Below are 20,668 nucleotides of genomic sequence, written 5' to 3' on the forward strand. Positions count from 1 at the left end.
TGCATATACACTGAACATAATATTTACATTTTAGTCATTTAGCAGACGCTCTTATCCAGAGCGACTTACAGTTAGTGAGTGCATACATATATAAACAAAACAATTTCAAAGATTCTGCTGAGTTACAGTTCATATAAGGAAATCAGACAATTGAAATAAATTACACTCTAATCTATGGATTTCACATGACTGGGAATACAGATATGCATCTGTTGGTCACAGATACCTTAAAAAAAAAAAAAGTAGGGGCGTGGATCAGAAAACCAGTCAGTATCTGGTGTGACCACCATTTGCCTCATGCAGCACGACACATCTCCTTCGCATAGAGTTGATCAGGCTGTTGATTGTGGCCTGTGGAATGTTGTCCCACTCCTCTTCAATGGTTGTGCGAAATTGCTGGATATTGGCAGGAACTGAAACACGCTGTCGTACGCGTCGATCCAGAGCATCCCAAACATGCTCAATGGGTGACATGTCTGGCGAGTATGCAGGCCATGGAAGAACTGGAACATTTTCAGCTTCCAGGAATTGTGTACCTGAGCCTTGCAACATGGGGCGGTGCATTATCATGCTGAAACATGAGGTGATGGCGGTGGATGAATGGCACAACAATGGGTCTCAGGATCACGTCACGGTATCTCTGTGCATTCAAATTGCCATCAATAAAATGCAATTGTGTACGTTGTCCGTAGCTTATACCTGCCCGTACCATAACCCCACTGCCACCATGGGGCACTCTGTTCACAACGTTGACATCAGCAAACCGCTCTCCCACATGACGCCATACATTCTGTCTGCCATCTGCCCGGTACAATTGAAACCAGGATTCAACCGTGAAGAGCACACTTGTCCAGTGGCCATGGTACAGTGGCTTGCGAAAGTATTCACCCCCTTGGCATTTTTCCTATTTTGTTGCCTTACAACCTGGAATTACACAACATGCCTACCACTTTGAAGATGCAAAATATTTATTGTGAAACAAACAAGAAATAAGACAAAAAAACAGAACTTGAGCGTGCATAACTATTCACCACCCCCAAAGTCAATACTTTGTAGAGACACCTTTTGCAGCAATTACAGCTGCAAGTATCTTGGGGTATGTCTCTATAAGCTTGGCACATCTAGCCACTGGGATTTTTGCCCATTCTTCAAGGCAAAACTGCTCCAGCTCCTTCAAGTTGGATGGGTTCCGCTGGTGTACAGCAATCTTTGTCATACCACAGATTCTCAATTGGATTGAGGTCTGGGCTTTGACTAGGCCATTCCAAGACATTTAAATGTTTCCCCTTAAACCACTCGAGTGTTGCTTCAGCAGTATGCTTAGGGTCATTGTCCTGCTGGAAGGTGAACCTCCGTCCCAGTCTCAAATCTCTGGAAGACTGAAACAGGTTTCCCTCAAGAATTTCCCTGTATTTAGCGCCATCCATCATTCCTTCAATTCTGACCAGTTTCCCAGTCCCTGCCGATGGAAAAACATCCCCACAGCATGATGCTGCCACCACCATGCTTCACTGTGGGGATGGTGTTCTTGGGGTGATGAGAGGTGTTGGTGTTGGGTTTGCGCCAGACACAGTGTTTTCCTTGATGGCCAAAAAGCTCAATTTTAGTCTCATCTCACCAGAATTACCTTCTTCCATATGTTTGGGGAGTCTCCCACATGGCTTTTGGCGAACACCAAACGTGTTTGCTTATTTTATTTCTTTAAGCAATGGCTTTTTTCTGGTCACTCTTCCGTAAAGCCCAGCTCTGGAGTGTATGGCTTAAAGTGGTCCTATGGACAGATACTCCAATCTCCGCTGTGGAGCTTTGCAGCTCCTTCAGGGTTATCTTTGGTCTCTTTGTTGCCTCAGATTAATGCCCTCCTTGCCTGGTCTGTGAGTTTTGGTGGGCGGCCCTCTCTTGGCAGGTTTGTTGTGGTGCCATATTCTTTCAATTTTTTAATAATGGATTTAATGGTGCTCCGTGGGATGTTCAACGTTTCTGATATTTTTTTATAACCCAACCCTGATCTGTACTTCTCCACAACTTTGTCCCTGACCTGTTTGGAGAGCTCCTTGGTCTTCATGGTGCTGCTTGCTTGGTGGTGCCCCTTGCTTAGTGGTGTTACAGATTCTGGGGCCTTTCAGAACAGGTGTGTGTATATATACTGAGATCATGTGACACTTAGGTTGCAAACAGGTGGACTTTATTTAACTAATTATGTGACTTCTGAAGGTAATTGGTTGCACCAGATCTTATTTAGGTGCTTCATAGCAAAAGGGGTGAATATATATATGCATGCATCACTTTTCCGTTATTTATTTTTTAGACTTTTTGAAACATGTTATTTTTTTCATTTCACTTCACAAATTTGGACTATTCTGTATATGTCCATTACATGAAATCCAAATAAAAATCCATTTGAATTACAGGTTGTAATGCAACAAAATAGGAAAAACCGCAACAGGGATGAATACTTTTGCAAGGCACTGTAGGTGAGCATTTGCCCACTGAAGTCAGTTATGACACCGAAGTTCAGTCAGGTCAAGACCCTGGTGAGGACGACGAGCACACAGATGAGCTTCCCTGAGACTGTTTCTTACAGTTTGCAGAAATTCTTCAGTTGTGCAAACCCAGTTTCATCAGCTGTCCGGGTGGCTTGTCTCAGACCATCCCGCAGGTGAAGAAGCCGGATGTGGAGGTCCTGGGCTGGCGTGGTTACACGTGGTCTACGGTTGTGAGGCCGGTTGGACGTACCGTTCTCTAAAACAACGTTGGAGGCGGCTTATGGTAAAGAAATTAAATTAACATTAAATTCTCTGGCAACAGCTCTGGTGGACATTCCTGCAGTCAGCATGCCAATTGCGTGCCCCCTCAATTTGAGACATCTGTAGCGTTGTGTGACAAGACTGCACATTTTTAGTGGCCTTTTATTGTCCTCAGCACAAGGTGCACCTGTGTAATGATCATGCTGTTTAATCATCTTCTTGATATGCCACACCTGTCAGGTGGATGGATTATCTTGGCAAAGGAGAGATGCTCACTAACAGGGATGTAAACAAATTTGTGCCCAATTTGAGAGAGATACGCTTTTTGTGCGTATGGAACATTTGTGGGATCTTATTTCAGCTCATGAAACATGGGACCAACACTTTACATGTTGCATTTATATATTTTTTCAGTATATGACATTTTGTGACGTTTTTTTCGTTTTGGACTTCGGTAATAGTTTTTTCGGTTGTTCGGGCACCCCATTTGTTTTCTTGAGGCAAGTATGTCGGTAGGCGACATCTACGCCCCTTCGTCAGTGATTGGTCAACAGTAGGGATACTTCAGTAAAGTCTTTGTTGTCATTCATTGAGAGAACTCGTTTTCATGCACATTTTTTCATTGCGAAATACTGTACCAAACATCTTAGTTAGATGTCAAATTGCGCGGCTAAGATCTCCTTGGCAAAAATGTCAAAAATTAATGACAGCTTTCTTGAGTTATCTTAGATTAATTCTGACTATTTTGAGGAAGTGTATACTGACTACGGCTTCTCAATGGACAAACTGTAGTCTTTTAAGGGAGTATGTGAGCGCACTCATTCGGTTCGGCTAGCCGAGTTCGGCTAGGGGCCAGCCGAACTGAAGCATGCTGATTCCTTAAGGAGAGAGAGACATTCGGACATTGCAGCAGTAGGTAGGCCTATAAAATATGTTAGAGAACAGACTAATAACTACTGTAGGTAGCCAATTCAAAACATACACTATATATACAAAAGTATGCGGACACCCCTTCAAATTAGTGGATTCGACTACTTCAGCCACACCTGTTGCTGACAGGTGTATAAAATCGAGCACACCGCCATGCAATCTCCATATACAAACATTGTCAGTAGAATGGCCCGTACTGAAGAGATCAGTGACGTTCAACGTGGCACTGTTATAGGATGCCACTTTTTCAACAAGTCAGTTTGTCAAAATTCTGCCCTGCTAGAGCTGCCCCGGTCAACTGTAAGTGTTGTTATTGTGAAGTGGAAACGTGTAGGAGCAACAACTGCACAGCCACGAAGTGGTAGGCCACACAAGCTCACAGAACGGGACCGCTGAGTGCTGAAGCGCGCAGCATGTAAAAATCGTCTGTCCTCGGTTGCATCACTCACTACCGAGTTCCGAACTGCCTCTGGAAGCAACGTCAGGACAAGAACTGTTCGTCGGGAGCTTAATGTAATGGGTTTCCATGGCCGAGCAGCCACACAAGCCTAAAATCACCATGCGCAATGCCAAGCGTCGGCTGGAGGGGTGTAAAGCTCGCCACCATTTGACTCTCACGCTTCACAATCTGGCAGTTTGACGGACAAATCTAGGTTTGGTGGATGCCAGGAGAACGCTACCTGCCCGAATGCCTAGTGCCAACTGTAAAGTTTGGTGTTGGAGGAATAATGGTCTGGGGCTGTTTTTCATGGTTCAGGCTAGGCCCTTTAGTTCCAGTGAAGGGAAATCTTAAAGCTACAGCATACATTGACATTCTAGACGATTCTGTGCTTCCGACTTTGTGGCAACAGTTTGGGTAAGGCCCTTTCCTGTTTCAGCATGACAATGCCTTTGTGCACAAAGCGAGGTCCATACAGAAATGGTTGTTGAGATCGGTGTGGAAGAACTTGACTGGCCTGCACAGAGCACTGACCTCAACCCCATCAAACACCTTTGGGATGAATTGGAACGCCGACTGCGAGCCAGGCCTAATCATCCAACATCAGTGCCCGACCTCACTAATGCTCTTGTGGCTGAATGGAAGCAAGTCCCTGCTGCAATGCTCCAACATCTAATGGAAAGCCTTCCCAGAAGAGTGGAGGCTGTTATAGCAGCAAAAGGGGGACCAACTCCATATTAACGCCCATGATTTTGGAATGAGATGTTCGACGAGCAGGTGTCCACATACTTTTGGTCATGTAGTGTAGCTTTGGGTCTCCCTCCATGGGTGCGCGATGGGTGAAGATCTGGTACATACTGGGGCCATAGGTTTCTTTGTTGGCCATGAGGATGGCATAAATGCCGGTCGTGCAGGATATGAGGCCGTGGAGATTGTGGATGCCAGACTGGTCTTGGATCCTGAAGTGGCGGGCCAGGAACAGGGTGAGGTACCTGTATCCCATGAAGCAGGCGGTGCAGCCCATGACCCCCGGGGCGTAGGCGGCTGCAGGGGAGATCATCATGTCCACGGCCCCAACAGTCACACCACCCTCCAGAGTCACATTCTGAATGTCGGCCATGGTGATCTAGCCTCTCTTGTTGAATAGGGCAGAGTGGAGGCTGTTATAGCAGCATGATTTTGGAATGAAATGATCGATGAGCAGGTGTCCACATACCTTTGGACATGTACTGTTACTGTATCTTATATCCTCTGGGTAACTGACCACATATTGAGTTTCTCGGTCTTGTCTCCGTGTTGAATACATTTGTTCTCGGTCTTGACTCGGTCTCACAGTGAGAACTCGTAATTCCTTCCCGAGACCAGTGGAGTGTAAAACTCATTATCAGCTTCCATTTAGTCAGCGCATAAAACTGCTTCGCCAGCCCAAATATGTACACTCCTTTCTTTAAACATGACTATCTTAACAGCCTTTATATCTATTATAGGCATGTTCGCAGTGGCAAAACAATAGGCCTTCAGTGTGTGACAGCTTCGTGATTCTGAAAGGACAGCAACCGTAATACCAGCGCACTATGCACTTTTTGTAAAAAACTAAGGGACGGTGGTGTAGTGGAGGGAGGGTTATGCAGGTATAAGCCATGTACCCACTTTTTTTTTCAGTGGGTATTGCGTATACTCACTACTTATTCCCTATTGATGCGTATCAAAGTAGTGTAGTGGAGGTATACGATTTATCAATTATGTAGTACAATCGAGAAATCATGCACAAAGTAGCCTAAACAATCGCAAAGCATATGAAATATATTCACATGCGAGCCGCACACAGCCTAGTTGCAGCGGAATATCATCTGCAGGCATCAAGAGTGCGCAGCTCTCAACTGGTTTTGGCATGGAGTAGTTCACAGAAGAATGACTTCAGTATCCGGTAGGGTAGGAAAGACGTTTCAACTTATATCTACCAGTAAATGCTAACTAAGGCAACAATGGGTATTCAAACCAGGTATTGGAAAAGTTTAGAGACCTCTGGTGGCATGTCTTGTGGGGTATGCATGGGTGTCCGAGCTGTGTGCTAGTAGTTTAAACAGACAGCTCGGTACATTCAGCTTGTCAACACTTCTTACAAAAACAAGTAGTGATGAAGTCAATCGCTCTTCCACTTTGAGCCATGAGAGATTGACATGCATATCATTAATGTTAGCTCCCCGTGTACTTTTAAGGGCCAGCCGTGCTGCCCTGTTCTGAGCCAATCCTAATTTTCCTAAGTCCCTCTTTGTGGCACCTGTCGTGACGTGACTTACTTTAATGTATGACTGTTATTTATCGAATCACCTATCTATGTTTAATTGTCACTTGATTAAATTAATCATGTAACAATTAACTCATTAGGAATTTGGGGCACCACGGAAGAAGTTGTTTAACGAGTTACCATCTCCCGAATTAAACTCTTAGATATATATATGTTATATCGATAAGTCACTTATTAAATAATTACCTCTTATCAGTTGCATTCTGAACGTCACATAATCCTTGAACCTGCAAGAACCCTAACCTTATTGATGAATCAGCAATGCACAAATTGGCTTCATTATTTATTTACTAACTAAATAATAACACAATACAAACACACATAGGTTATTGATTACTAACGTAATACAATGAAAACAGGTCCCTAGTGGACTGGACTAACAATAGCATGGGTAGAAGGAGGGTCAGAGTGGAAGGGAGAGACAGTTTGAATCTCTATCGTGGTTACTTTGGAAACTACGCTCAGTCGGATTAGAAATGCAACATGTATTTACGTGTAGCTGTCCTCGATAGTTGAGTTGATGATGTAGGACTCTGGTGTGCCCACCAGAGATCCCAATGTCCTTGGTAGAGTTTCTGGTCGTAGTTGTGGTTAGAATGGATACTTCAGATGTACCAATGGTTGTCGGAGAGGGATTGTCCTTCTCACTTCGTGTCTTTAGTGAAATTTCTCTAGATGACTATTCATGCCAGCTGCAGACTGAAATGATAAGGCCTAGTGCAGGGTTCCCCAATTAGATTTCCAAAAGGGCCAAATTTGGTCAGGCATGCCAAGCCGAGGGCCAATGTTTGTTTTTTTGGCGACAGTTTTATGTTTTATCAGTTTTCACTTCTATTGTGATTTTATAATTATTAGTAGTCGTGTTAGGAGTCCAAAACCAACTATTTAATTATGAAATGCCCCTGGAGCATATTCTGTGCAAACAGTCAGCAAACAAAAAGTCCAGCAAACACATTCACACACACACACACACACACACACACAGCGCCCACTTCTGTCTGGAACACCCATGCTTTGGATATCTGCGTTCAGGCGGTCTTTCTAAGAGAAGAGACAGAAGGACAAACACAGACAGACAGAGATTTTTAGTTAGGTACTTTTCAAATGTGTTATCAGAATATGCCACATTAGTTTTTAAACTTTTTAAAATATGTGAACCAAATAATATCAAGCTGTTAACAACCAAAAGTGTTTGATATTAATGTGACAATATAATTAATTAGCTTTTATTTGTGTATTTGAAATTTTACTAACTAGTTGGATGCCATTTACTTTTATTTAAGCTGTGTAGCATATTTAGTAGGAAACATGCTATTAAATATGAAATGGTTATTTCATTGTAATAATTATTATACCACAAGAAGATTGAAAAATAGCAAAAAAGAGAAGTGAGAGCGACGGGATGAGGCAACCTTTCTGATGTCAGGCTTGTATTCTGTTGTGGCAATCCTGAGGCACTGTCCAAGATGTGAATCTGAGAGTCTGTTTCTGTCCTGGCTCTTGATAGCATTCATTGAAGAAAATGCTGATTCACAGATGTATGTTGAGGGGAACATCGTGAGTAGGAGCATTGCAATATCTCTGGTGTTTTTAAAACGAGCTTGGGGAACCACGTTGATCCAAAAGTCATTCACCAGTGCATCCTTGTGTTGAGCTTTGAGCAAATCAGATGTTCCCATCTCCAAGATTTCCATCTGAAGAGCAGCCTCATCTATGGAAGGCACCAGCTTTTTGGCCTCTGCAGTCCACTGGCTGTCAGCTGACACAGAAAACGGCTGTCTTACGAAGAGAAGGATGTCAGCTGAGAGTTTAGGGGAGCTTTCAAATCTTTCCTTGAAGTTTTCTGCCAGCCTGGACACAAAATCCTTCATTGCTGGATCTTCCTGCATTTTACTCTTCTCACAATGCTCACGCAGACGTGGAAAGTGCAACTTTCTCCCATGAATGTCTCTCTCCAGGAGGTGCAGCTTTGACCGGAAAGCTTCAATCGCCTCATACATGTCAGCAACAGTGTGGTTCTTGCCTTGTAGTCGCAGGTTAAGGTGATTTAGATGAGACATGATGTCACACAAGAAAGTAACATCTGATATCACCTTGTCAGTTAAAAAGCTAAAAAAGTCGCTGATTTTTCTGGGTAGTTTGCATTAAAACTGGCAGCATGAATAGAGTTAAAATGCCGCTTCAGATTGCCCGCTTTGATTACAGCTACAGTCTGCATGCATATTAAGCATGTGGGCTTAGCACTTGTGGTCCGGTAAAAAAAAGCAATACCTCTCAGTCCAGTCAGTTTTTAACTGACGGTTCTCCTGGTCTACCTTGCGTATCTTGACGAATGCCATGTATTTAATAATTTTTTGTGAGGAAGTGGTCAGTCCTTTTGATGAAAGAGGGTTAACTGGCGAGCGGCTGCGGCTACTGTGTGTGTGTGACACTACACTAGGTAGCTAGTCGAGTGGAGACGAGTACGCAAAGCACGTCTTACGTATGCACGCGGTAAAGGCCACAGGTCAAGGTGTGGGATCATTTCAAAATAAAGCAGAGCCGCGGATATTAAATTCATGTTTATTATTACAAGTGAATGCCAATGCTGTCAGTGTGGGCCAGACATTTGGCTCTTGCGGGCCGAATCTGGCCCGCGGGCCGCTTATTGGGGTTGGCTGGTCTAGTGCATTGTCTTCTTCACCTCATGTAGAGGTTGAGAGTTTCAGAGTTTCTCCATTTCAAACGTGTGGACTAACGTCACGTTTTCTGGTCTTTCTAGTCTAACCATTTTGTAACGTGTAGCTTCAGCTTCACGCTTCTTGGTCTTGTAGAGTGTCAACCATTTTAAGACGTGGAGTTTACTGGTCTGGTAGACATTCAACCATTTGCGACGTTTGGCTCACGCTTAACGTCTGCTGGTCTGTAGGGTTTCAACCATTTTAAGCCGTGGGGCTTGCTGGTCTGAGGTGAATTTCGTCACAAGGCTTTTTATGCACTCGGGGTAAAAGGGGCGTTCCATCATGTTTGCGCTCATCTGGGCGTGGCCACTGACTGAGAACAATTCAATATGGAAAACGATAATCTCATCTAGAATGCTTAAATCACATTATCTTCACAAGTGTTATTATACTTAATCATTTGTTTTATGCAACCATTAGATGCAAACCCCATAACTGGGAAGTGTACACCCCCAGAGATAGTTATGTTGTTCCACAGTCTTTAATAACATCACAACATAGTAACGAATTTGACATGATAGTTCTTTAAGTCCCCACCAACCGTCTTTTAAGTAGGAATATTGTTTCATTATCCACTTTTGGATGTTGGAGTCTTGGTGGGAAGACTTCCTTTTTCTCACAGGGAAATTTCCTCTCCCAATACTCTGCATGGCACGGAAAATAAAGTGCTGGAAGTTTGTTGTCAATGTGTTTACTGTGAAATAGCATTGTATCTGGTCAAACTATTTTTTACAGAAGTTTACTAAGGGTTGGTAACAGGCTGATTGGTCGGCTATTTGAGCCAGTAAAGGGGGCTTTACTATTCTTGGGTAGCGGAATGAGTTTTGCTTCCCTCCAGGCCTGAGGGCACACACTTTCTAGTTGGCTTAAATTGAAGATATGGCAAATAGGAGTGGCAATATCGTCCGCTATTATCCTCAGTAATTTTCCATCCAGGTTGTCAGACCCCTGTGGCTTGTCATTGTTGATAGAAAACAATCATTTTTTCACCTCTTCCACACTCATTTTACTGATTCAAATCTAACTTTATTTGTCACATGCGCCGAATACAACAGGTGTAGACCTTACCGTGAAATGCTTACTTACAAGCCCTTAACCAACAATGCAGTTCAAGAAAGAGTAAAAATATTTATCAAATAAACTAAAGTAAAAAATAATACAAAGTAAAACAATAAAATAACAATAACGAGGCTATATACAGGGGGTACCGGTACCGAGTCAATTTGTACATGTAGGTAGGGGTAAAGTGACTATACATAGATAATAGACAGCGGTTAGCAGCAGTGTAGTCCCCTGTAGCTCAGTAGGTAGAGCATGGTGCTTGCAACGCCAGGGTTGTGGGTTCGTTTCTCACAGGGGCCAGTATGAAAATGTATGCACTCACTAACTGTAAGTCGCGCTGGGGTGTCAATGTAAATAGTCTGGGTGGCCATTTGATTAATTGTTCAACAGTCTTATGGCTTGAGGGTAGAAGCTGTTAAGGAGCCTTTTGGTACTAGACTTGGCGCTCCGGTACAGCTTGCCGTGCGGTAGCAGAGAGAACAGTCTACGACTTGGGTGACTGGAGTCTTTGACAATTTTTTTTTTGGGCTTTCCTCTGACACCGCCTAGTGTGTGTGTGTATATAGGTCCTGGATGGCAGGAAGCTTGGCCCCAGTGTTGTACTGGGCTGTACGCACTACACTCTGTAGCGCCTTACGGTCAGATGCCGATTAGTTGCCATACCAGGCGGTGATGCAACCGGTCAGGATGCTCTCTCTCTGATGCAGCTGTATAACTTTTTGAGGATCTGGGGACCCAGATGACTGTCTTGGTGTGTTTGGACCATGATAGATTGTTGTTGATGTGGACACCAAGGAACTTGAAACTCTCAACCCGCTCCATTACAGCCCTGTCGATGTCAAAGGGGGTCTGTTCGGCCCGCCTTTTCCTGTAGTCCATGATCAGCTCCTTTGTCTTGCTCACATTGAGGGAAAGGTTGTTGTCCTGGCACCACACTGCCAGGGTTCTGACCAACTCCCTATAGGCTGTCTCATCGTTGTCGCTGATCAGGCCTACCACTGTTGTGTCGTCAGCACAACAGTTTAGCCACTCGGTCGTAGGTGAACAGGGAGTACAGGAGGGGACTAAACACGCACCCCTGAATTCAAAAGTACAGCGCTTGTCTTTCATAATTTGGTCAGATATACTTGGATGTGTAGTGTCAGCGTTTTGTTGCTGGCATGTCATGCCTAAGTTTGCTAATCTTGCCAATGAAAAAATAATTAAAGTAGTTGGCAATATCAGTGGGTTTTGTGATGAGTGAGCCATCTGTTTCAATGAATGATGGAGCAGAGTTTGCATTTTTTCCCAAAATGTCATTTAAGGGGCTCCAAAGCTTTTTCCTATAATTTCCTATAATTTATTTTTGTTTCATAGTGTAGTTTCTGTTTATTTAGTTTAGTCACATGATTTCTCAATTTGCAGTATGTTTGCCAATCGGTTGGGCTGCCAGACTTATTTGCCATACCTTTTGCCTCATCCCTCTCAACCATACAATATTTCAATCCAAGGGGATTTAACAGTTTTTACAGTCATTTTCTTAATGAGTGCTTGCTTATCAGTAACTGGAGTAAGCAATTTCATGTGTCAAGTGGAGCATCTGGTTGCTCCTCAGTACACACCAGCAAATATTATTTACATCGTCAACATAAGAATCACTACACCACTTATTGTATGACCTCTTATAAACTAATTAGGCCCAGCCTTTGGAACTTTGGTTTTCCTAGATATGGCTACTTTATTGTGGTCACTACATCCTATGGATTTGGATACTGCTTTTAAGCACATTTCTGAAGCATTAGTAAAGATGTGATCAATACATGTTGATGATTTCATTCTAGTGCTCTTTGTAACTACCCTGGTAGATTGACTGACCACCTAAACAAGGTTGCTGGCACTGGTTACAGTTAGAAGTTTTTTCTTGAGTGGGCAGCTTGATGAAAGCCTGTCAATATTTAGATCACCCATAAAATATACTTTTCTGTTTATCACATACATTATCCCGATACTGACTGTTAGCACTTAGTGGTCCATAGCAGTTTCCCACAAGAATGGGCTTTAGGTGAGGCAGATGAACCTGTAGCCATATTATTTCAACAGTATTTAACATGAGATCCTCTCTGAGCTTTACAGCAGGGCTGCCCAACCCTCTTCCTGGAGATCTACTGTCCTGTAGGTTTTCAGTCCAACCCTAATTTAGCATATCGGATTCAGCTAGTTAAGGTATTTTTGAGCAGCTAATAAGTAGAATCAGGTGTGTTAAATTAGGGTTGGTCTGAAAACGCACAGGACGGTAGATCTCCAGGAAGAGGGTTGGGCAGCCCTGCTTTACAGGAATGTGGTTCTGAATATAGACCGCAACACCGCTCCCGTTGGCATTTCTGTATTTTCGGTAGATGTTATAACCATGTATTGCTACCACTGTATCATCAAAGGTATTATCTAAGTGGGTTTCAGAGATAGTCAGAATATGAATGTCATCTGTTACAAGGAAGTTATTGACTTCATGAACCTTGTTTGTTAGGCTACATATGTTAATATGGGCTATTTTTAGCACTTTTCTGGGTTGCTTGATTTGTTTTTAATGCTTTACTCTGAAGTGTCATGACTCTCTCCTTGGTGAGGATTAAAGGTGCCAGATCAAAGTGGCAAATGGCTGACAGATAGCCAGACCCCCCCCTCTCTCCCACAGGAGAGGAGAGGGGGAGTTGTGCTGGTTTTGACACCTTAACACCTGGTCATAAATTGTGTGCCGCAAACGGGTCTTTCTTGCCCTGCAGTATTGGGAAAGAAATCTCTTTGTTACAGAGACTTTTGCCGCCAAAACTTTTACGTGGACATTGGAACATTATTTCTGACATCCAAATGTTCAGAATGGTCAGTAGGAACTTAAAGAATAATCATGTCATATTGTTTATTATTTTGTGATGTCATTAAGGATGGTATAAATAAATAAATAACTCTGAAAGTGTACACATTCTAGTTATCAAGTTTACATCTAAATGTTGTATAAAATATGATTAAGTATGAGAGTACTTTTGTGGAGATATAAATGTGATTTTATTCTTCTGAGAATTGTTTTATATAAACTTTTGCCCAGTCAGTAACCACGCCCAAGTGAGCACAGGCATTGTGTTGGCGTGATGGAACGGCCCCTTTTTACCCGAGTATAAAAGCCTTGGTAACGAAATGTACATTAAACCAGAAAACGTGAGAGTGGTGACTGCACGTTTAGAAGCGTTAGAACTTTGAATCAGAGACCAGAAAGACCAGGAAGCGTGGAGCTGTGTCTACACGGCTAAAGATGGTTAGACCAGAAAGACCAGCCGACGTGAAGCGCGAGCTCACATTACAAATGGTTGAACTTCTACAGACCAGCCGACGTACAGTGGGAGCTGAACGTTACAAATGGTTGACACTCTAAGACCAGAAAACGTGAGACGTTAGTCCACACGTTTGAAATGGTGAGAAAACATAGAAGAAGAAACTCACTAGACCGTAGCATTACCAGTCTGCAGCTGGACAATCCCATCTCAGACAACCATTGGTGCATCTGAAGTAATTGTTCTAACAAACACTTCACTACCAGAGAAGCTCTAAGAAGGACATTGTGACCTCTGGTGGACAATCAGAGCCTTACAAGTGAGCTGAGCGAAGACCCAGCCAAAACCTCCTTTCCAAGAGGGCTTGGGTCAACAGAGCTAGACGAGCTGCAAACACGTGAATACATTCATTGGTTTCTTACTCCGAACGGGCGGTGGTTAGGGTGCTAGGGGGGTAGAATGATTACTTTATCCTATCCCAGGTATTCCTTAAAGAGGTGGGGTTTCAAATGTCTCCGGAAGGTGGTGAGTGACTCCGCTGTCCTGGCGTCGTGAGGGAGCTTGTTCCACCATTGGGGTGCCAGAGCAGCGAACAGTTTTGACTGGGCTGAGCGGGAACTATTCTTCCGCAGAGGTAGGGGAGCCAGCAGGCCAGAGGTGGATGAACGCAGTGCCCTCGTTTGGGTGTAGGGACTGATCAGAGCCTGAAGGTACGGAGGTGCCGTTCCCCTCACAGCTCCGTAGGCAAGCACCATGGTCTTGTAGCAGATGCGAGCTTCAACTTGAAGCCAGTGGAGTGTGCGGAGGAGCGGGGTGACGTGAGAGAACTTGGGAAGGTTGAACACCAGACGGGCTGCGGCATTCTGGATGAGTTGTAGGGGTTTAATGGCACAGGCAGGGAGCCCAGCCAACAGCGAGTTGCAGTAATCCAGACGGGAGATGACAAGTGCCTGGATTAGGACCTGTGCCGCTTCCTGTGTAAGGCAGGGTCGTACTCTCCGAATGTTGTAGAGCATGAACCTACAGGATCGGGTCACCGCCTTGATGTTAGCGGAGAACGACAGGGTGTTGTCCAGGGTCACGCCAAGGCTCTTCGCACTCTGGGAGGAGGACACAACGGAGTTGTCAACCGTGATGGCGAGATCATGGAACGGGCAGTCCTTCCCCGGGAGGAAGAGCAGCTCCGTCTTGCCGAGGTTCAGCTTGAGGTGGTGATCCGTCATCCATACTGATATGTCTGCCAGACATGCAGAGATGCGATTCGCCACCTGGTTATCAGAAGGGGGAAAGGAGAAGATTAGTTGTGTGTCGTCAGCGTAGCAATGATAGGAGAGGCCATGTGAGGATATGACAGTGCCAAGTGACTTGGTGTATAGCGAGAATAGGAGAGGGCCTAGAACTGAGCCCTGGGGGACACCAGTGGTGAGAGCACGTGGTGCGGAGACAGCTTCTCGCCACGCCACTTGGTAGGAGCGACCGGTCAGGTAGGACGCAATCCAAGAGTGAGCCGCGCCGGAGATGCCCAGCTCGGAGAGGGTGGAGAGGAGGATCTGATGGTTCACAGTATCAAAGGCAGCAGACCGGTCTAGAAGGACAAGAGCAGAGGAGAGAGAGTTAGCTTTAGCAGTGCGGAGAGCCTCCGTGACACAGAGAAGAGCAGTCTCAGTTGAATGACCAGTCTTGAAACCTGACTGGTTTGGATCAAGAAGGTCATTCTGAGAGAGATAGCAAAAGAGTTGGCTAAAGACGGCACACTCAATAGTTTTGGAGGCAGGGTCTACAGTTTTATTCCCCTCTAACAAACCACATTTTAGAAATGAGCTGCTCAACCGGACCTTGATAAACTGGCTCTGTTTTGAGCAGGTCTTGATCAAACGCCTGCACACCCAGTAGCTCTCCAGACTGAGGGTTGACCACGTTTTATATAGTTGCCTAACAGGTATTCTACTTTGTGGGGGGTTAAGTGCCTTTCTCAACGACAGGAGATCGATCGGACATGGGATCAGAGAGCAACCTTGCAGTGTCGATACCACATTACGCATACTTTTTTATTCGTACATAGAGACACCGCCAATTGTTGGTCATAGAAATTTGGTTAAGTCATGGAAAAGTAATGAAATCCCATCTGTTAATGTGTATGCACCCTGAACCTCTCGCTTCACCTCTTCAACTCTGTTTACACACACACACACATCAAGCCCCTCCCCCTGCCACACAACAACAAAGTTGAGAGATCACTTTTTTCTCTCTGACAAGCGGTTTCAACTCACTATTTGCATTTGAGGTTTGGTCCAACAGAATCGGTCATATGGACACCGATACACATTGCGACATTATTTTACTGTAATAGAGAAGTTAACCTTTCTAACGATACCCTTTTTATGTCTCAACCACTGAAATTGCACGCAGATAAGACACTACTAAAACAGGAGTATCAATTAACATTGATTCTGGAAAATATATGCGCAGTTTGTCGTGCGTGGCATTGTGGTACCACCAGCAGCATTTTAGCTAAATACTGTTATACTAGCTGTCTAGTCTGTGTTTTATAAATGTGGAATAAGCATAAAACACAGTTATATAAGGGATTGGAAACTCGTTCTCATTCTGAAAGATATGGTAGGCCACTTGATTTCAACATCTGAACAAAGTGGAAAGGCTAGCATACTGTTCAAACAGTTGGAGATGGACAGAAGTGTGTGTGTGTGTGTGTGTGTTCATAACTGTTCTGCCTTGTTAGCTAGCAAATAGATCCTAGTTGACTACAATTGAAATGTAAAGATTAGCTGGCTACTCACGAGCACACCGGTTTGTGCTTGAGAGATTGTTTGAGACCTGTGTTAACTTTCTTTAATAACTGCTACAAGAAGTTTGTCATTATTATTGAATGTGCATTATGCATGGTTCTGGTTACATTTGTAACAAAAAGGGCATTTTCATAGACAGACTTCAAAGGCAGATCAGTGATTATTGCAAAAAATCTGGTAAACTATTTTTATAAAATAATACAATTATTAGTGGGGCTTATATTTCGCCTAATTTCACACAACCTGAATTAGATTATTGCTGATTGTTTGAAATGCAGTGTATTTGACCTTTTAATTGTACAACAAAGCTTATTTAGAGAACATAAAAAAAAAAATTGAGGTGTGTGTGTATATATATATTGTGAATCGCCCATAAGTTTGATGATTTTTAGGTCATATCGCCCAGCCCCATCGGTAAGGGTGAAAAGAGTGTTATTTCATATAGCTGAAGTATTAGACTACTTGAATATTTCCAAAGTACTAATGTCCAATGTTATCAAGTCTCATAATAATCTGTCATCTGTTTTCCAATGTAGCTCAGGGGGCCCGGGGCAGAACTTGGGCAAACCTTCAGACAAGGCGTTTGAGGACTGGCTGAGTGACGATGTGAACTCTTATCAGAGGTGAGACCATCGTAAACATTACTCACTCCTCTCTGAGGCAGCTGTTCAGCTTTTCTCTTATAGTACACATAAAGCACATGGTCTAAATCCAAAGTAAGATGCCACAGAGAACATTTTTGTTTTGTTTAAAGAAGATCACTTTAATCTGGTTTTCTCTTATGTAACGTATTCTTAACCATAATTATCAAACTTAACAACTTCAAGGACTTTATCTGTGAATGCTCACCCAAATTGTAGCACAGGGTCTTAATACAAAAGTAAGATGCCACAGAATACAAAATTTAAACTTTTGCATAAAGCTACATTTCAACCATATTGTAATTATTTTTTTTCCTGCTGGGTCCACCCATGTGTGTATTCATGATTGTAAGTTGCTTTCCATAAAAGCATTGGCTAAATGGCATATATTATATGTTTTTGGTCACTGAATAGGGACTTGTCATTTATGAAAAATTCCCATTTCCCCTGTAGTGGTGGCGGTTATAGTGGGAATCAGGAGAACCGCTATGTTGGCTTTGGGAATACGCCGACTCCAGAGAAGAAGGAGGATGATGTCCTGAACAACGCTCTATCTTCCATTTATTCGGTACGGCAGTAATATGGCACAGCATTTGGAAATATGCATAGCCCTGAAGTAAAGGGGTCCATATATACAGTGGGGGAAAAAAGTATTTAGTCAGCCACCAATTGTGCAAGTTCTCCCACTTAAAAAGATGAGAGAGGCCTGTAATTTTCATCATAGGTACACGTCAACTATGACAGACAAATTGAGGGAAAAAAATCCAGAAAATCACATTGTAGGATTTTTTATGAATACATTTGCAAATTATGGTGGAAAATAAGTATTTGGTCACCTACAAACAAGCAAGATTTCTGGCTCTCACAGACCTGTAACTTCTTCTTTAAGAGGCTCCTCTGTCCTCCACTCGTTACCTGTATTAATGGCACCTGTTTGAACTTGTTATCAGTATAAAAGACACCTGTCCACAACCTCAAACAGTCACACTCCAAACTCCACTATGGCCAAGACCAAAGAGCTGTCAAAGGACACCAGAAACAAAATTGTAGACCTGCACCAGGCTGGGAAGACTGAATCTGCAATAGGTAAGCAGCTTGGTTTGAAGAAATCAACTGTGGAAGCAATTATTAGGAAATGGAAGACATACAAGACCACTGATAATCTCCCTCGATCTGGGGCTCCACGCAAGATCTCACCCCGTGGGGTCAAAATGATCACAAGAACGGTGAGCAAAAATCCCAGAACCACACGGGGGGGACCTAGTGAATGACCTGCAGAGAGCTGGGACCAAAGTAACAAAGCCTACCATCAGTAACACACTACGCCGCCAGGGACTCAAATCCTGCAGTGCCAGACGTGTCCCCCTGCTTAAGCCAGTACATGTCCAGGCCCGTCTGAAGTTTGCTAGAGTGCATTTGGATGATCCAGAAGAGGATTGGGAGAATGTCATATGGTCAGATGAAACCAAAATATAACTTTTTGGTAAAAACTCAACTCGTTGTGTTTGGAGGACAAAGAATGCTGAGTTGCATCCAAAGAACACCATACCTACTGTGAAGCATGGGGGTGGAAACATCATGCTTTGGGGCTGTTTTTCTGCAAAGGGACCAGGACGACTGATCCGTGTAAAGGAAAGAATGAATGGGGCCATGTATCGTGAGATTTTGAGTGAAAACCTCCTTCCATCAGCAAGGGCATTGAAGATGAAACGTGGCTGGGTCTTTCAGCATGACAATGATCCCAAACACACCGCCCGGGCAACGAAGGAGTGGCTTCGTAAGAAGCATTTCAAGGTCCTGGAGTGGCCTAGCCAGTCTCCAGATCTCAACCCCATAGAAAATCTTTGGAGGGAGTTGAAAGTCCGTGTTGCCCAGCGACAGCCCCAAAACATCACTGCTCTAGAGGAGATCTGCATGGAGGAATGGGCCAAAATACCAGCAACAGTGTGTGAAAACCTTGTGAAGACTTACAGAAAACGTTTGACTTGTGTAATTGCCAACAAAGGGTATATAACAAAGTATTGAGAAACTTTTGTTATTGACCAAATACTTATTTTCCACCATAATTTGCAAATAAATTCATTAAAAATCCTACAATGTGATTTTCTGGATTTTATTTTCTCAATTTGTCTGTCATAGTTGACGTGTACCTATGATGAAAATTACAGGCCTCTCTCATCTTTTTAAGTGGGAGAACTTGCACAATTGGTGGCTGACTAAATACTTTTTTTCCCCACTGTATGGTGCTTTTAAGACAACTGGGAACAAACAAGGTCAACTCATGGCGTCACTGATCTTCATTGTTTGAACGCACTGAAGTCTTAGATTTCCGAGTTACCAGTCTTGAACGCTGCAATAGTACCATTTGGGACACATGATGACTCGTGTGACATGTTTTGTTTTATAGGGCTGGAGCAATTTCACCATCGGCGCTAGCAAAATTGCTGCAGTCGCCAAGGATAATGTAAGTATCTCCAAGGAAAGTTGTTATCCTGTCAAATAACTTAATTTTACTGTTTATTAATTGCGTTTTCCCATCTTTTCACTGAAACAGACCGCAAAACTTGCAACTTCAGCAACCCTAAAGGTATGAATTCCTTTTGTTAAACAGTTATTAGTAACTGATTAGTCTTACCTTTAGTTACTACCAGGGTTTTTTCTGCATAGAAAAGTATTGGCCGGGCCACCAAGTGTTATTTTTGCCCAGTATTTTTTTTTTTTACTGAAATGTCTCTCAGACCCATGGTAAAATGTGTAAAATTGCAGGAAATTTTATTTCAACCAGCAAAACTTTGTCTCTATGGCCAAGAGGAGGGCCTCAAGTTTTCAGTCGGCGACCATGCCATTGACCGCGCCCATTGCCCCTGCCACGCCTAACACCTAAGCCCCTTTTTATCCCGAAAAAAACCCTGACTACTAAGATATCGTTATGAATTATTATTTTTTAGCATAATTTTGCAATTTACTGTACATGTGCTCTAAAAACTTGTATTTAAATGAGACTGTTTATATGGATTTGTAGATACAAACAAACTCTTTTAACCTTACAAGTCTAAGATGCCATTTAACAAAGTTGATAAAGACGTGATTATGTGAATCCCCTTTTGTTGAATAAGGAAACCATTCATATGCTCATTCTCTCTCATGGCTCAAGTAATAACTAACATGATGCTCTGCTATAGAGAGACAGAGTTCTAGCCCCCCTCTCTAAGGAAATACCAAGCTAGGGTAATTGATTTGAGTGATAAGACATTTTCATTGATCATAATTCAACCATAGCGAGATATTGGTTGAGGCTCAATCTCCTAATTCCATGTGATGTACCCACAGAAAAATAATTATGTTCTAGAACTTCATTCTTTCTATGGATGCACTACTGAATGTTATTCCCTCTGCAGTAGAAACGGCAGTGCAAATGTTTAGCCTTTAGAGCTCATGGAACATAGATTTTTTCCCCCCACACACATTTCCCTTGTATTTTTGCTCATAAATTAACTGGACAGAAATAACTGACCTTATTCTGTGAATTGACTGTAGTTTGAACTGTTTGACGCTTCTTTAACCTCGCTTTCTCTGAACATAGTTAAGGGGCTATAAGCCACCCCCAGAGCCGGTAAAACCAATAACAAATGCATGCTCTTTGTCCATATGATACCTGCATATCTCATGTACTTATTGTTTTTATGAATGCATTCATTCTCACACACCCAGA

The 20,668-nt window shown here is 43.1% G+C and overlaps 1 protein-coding gene across 8 annotated transcripts in view; it reads left to right on the forward strand.

Annotated features, from left to right (window-relative positions):
- Positions 1–20,668, forward strand: part of LOC121577788 (ADP-ribosylation factor GTPase-activating protein 1) — a 33,931-nt gene that overhangs the window by 7,201 nt on the left and 6,062 nt on the right. For 5 of the 8 annotated variants that reach the window (XM_041891676.2, XM_041891680.2, XM_041891679.2 and 2 more), the window contains exons 6-9: positions 16,852–16,938; positions 17,410–17,524; positions 19,364–19,420; positions 19,511–19,543. In XM_041891676.2, the coding sequence (XP_041747610.1) occupies positions 16,852–16,938; positions 17,410–17,524; positions 19,364–19,420; positions 19,511–19,543 (292 nt within the window). Of the gene's footprint in view, positions 1–16,851; positions 16,939–17,409; positions 17,525–19,363; positions 19,421–19,510; positions 19,544–20,539; positions 20,570–20,668 lie in introns of all 8 variants that reach the window. The other 3 variants (XM_041891674.2, XM_041891675.2, XM_041891678.2) reach the window with 1 other exon arrangement.

This window comes from Coregonus clupeaformis, unplaced genomic scaffold (assembly GCF_020615455.1).
Source record: "Coregonus clupeaformis isolate EN_2021a unplaced genomic scaffold, ASM2061545v1 scaf0043, whole genome shotgun sequence".
Classification (NCBI taxonomy): domain Eukaryota; kingdom Metazoa; phylum Chordata; class Actinopteri; order Salmoniformes; family Salmonidae; genus Coregonus; species Coregonus clupeaformis.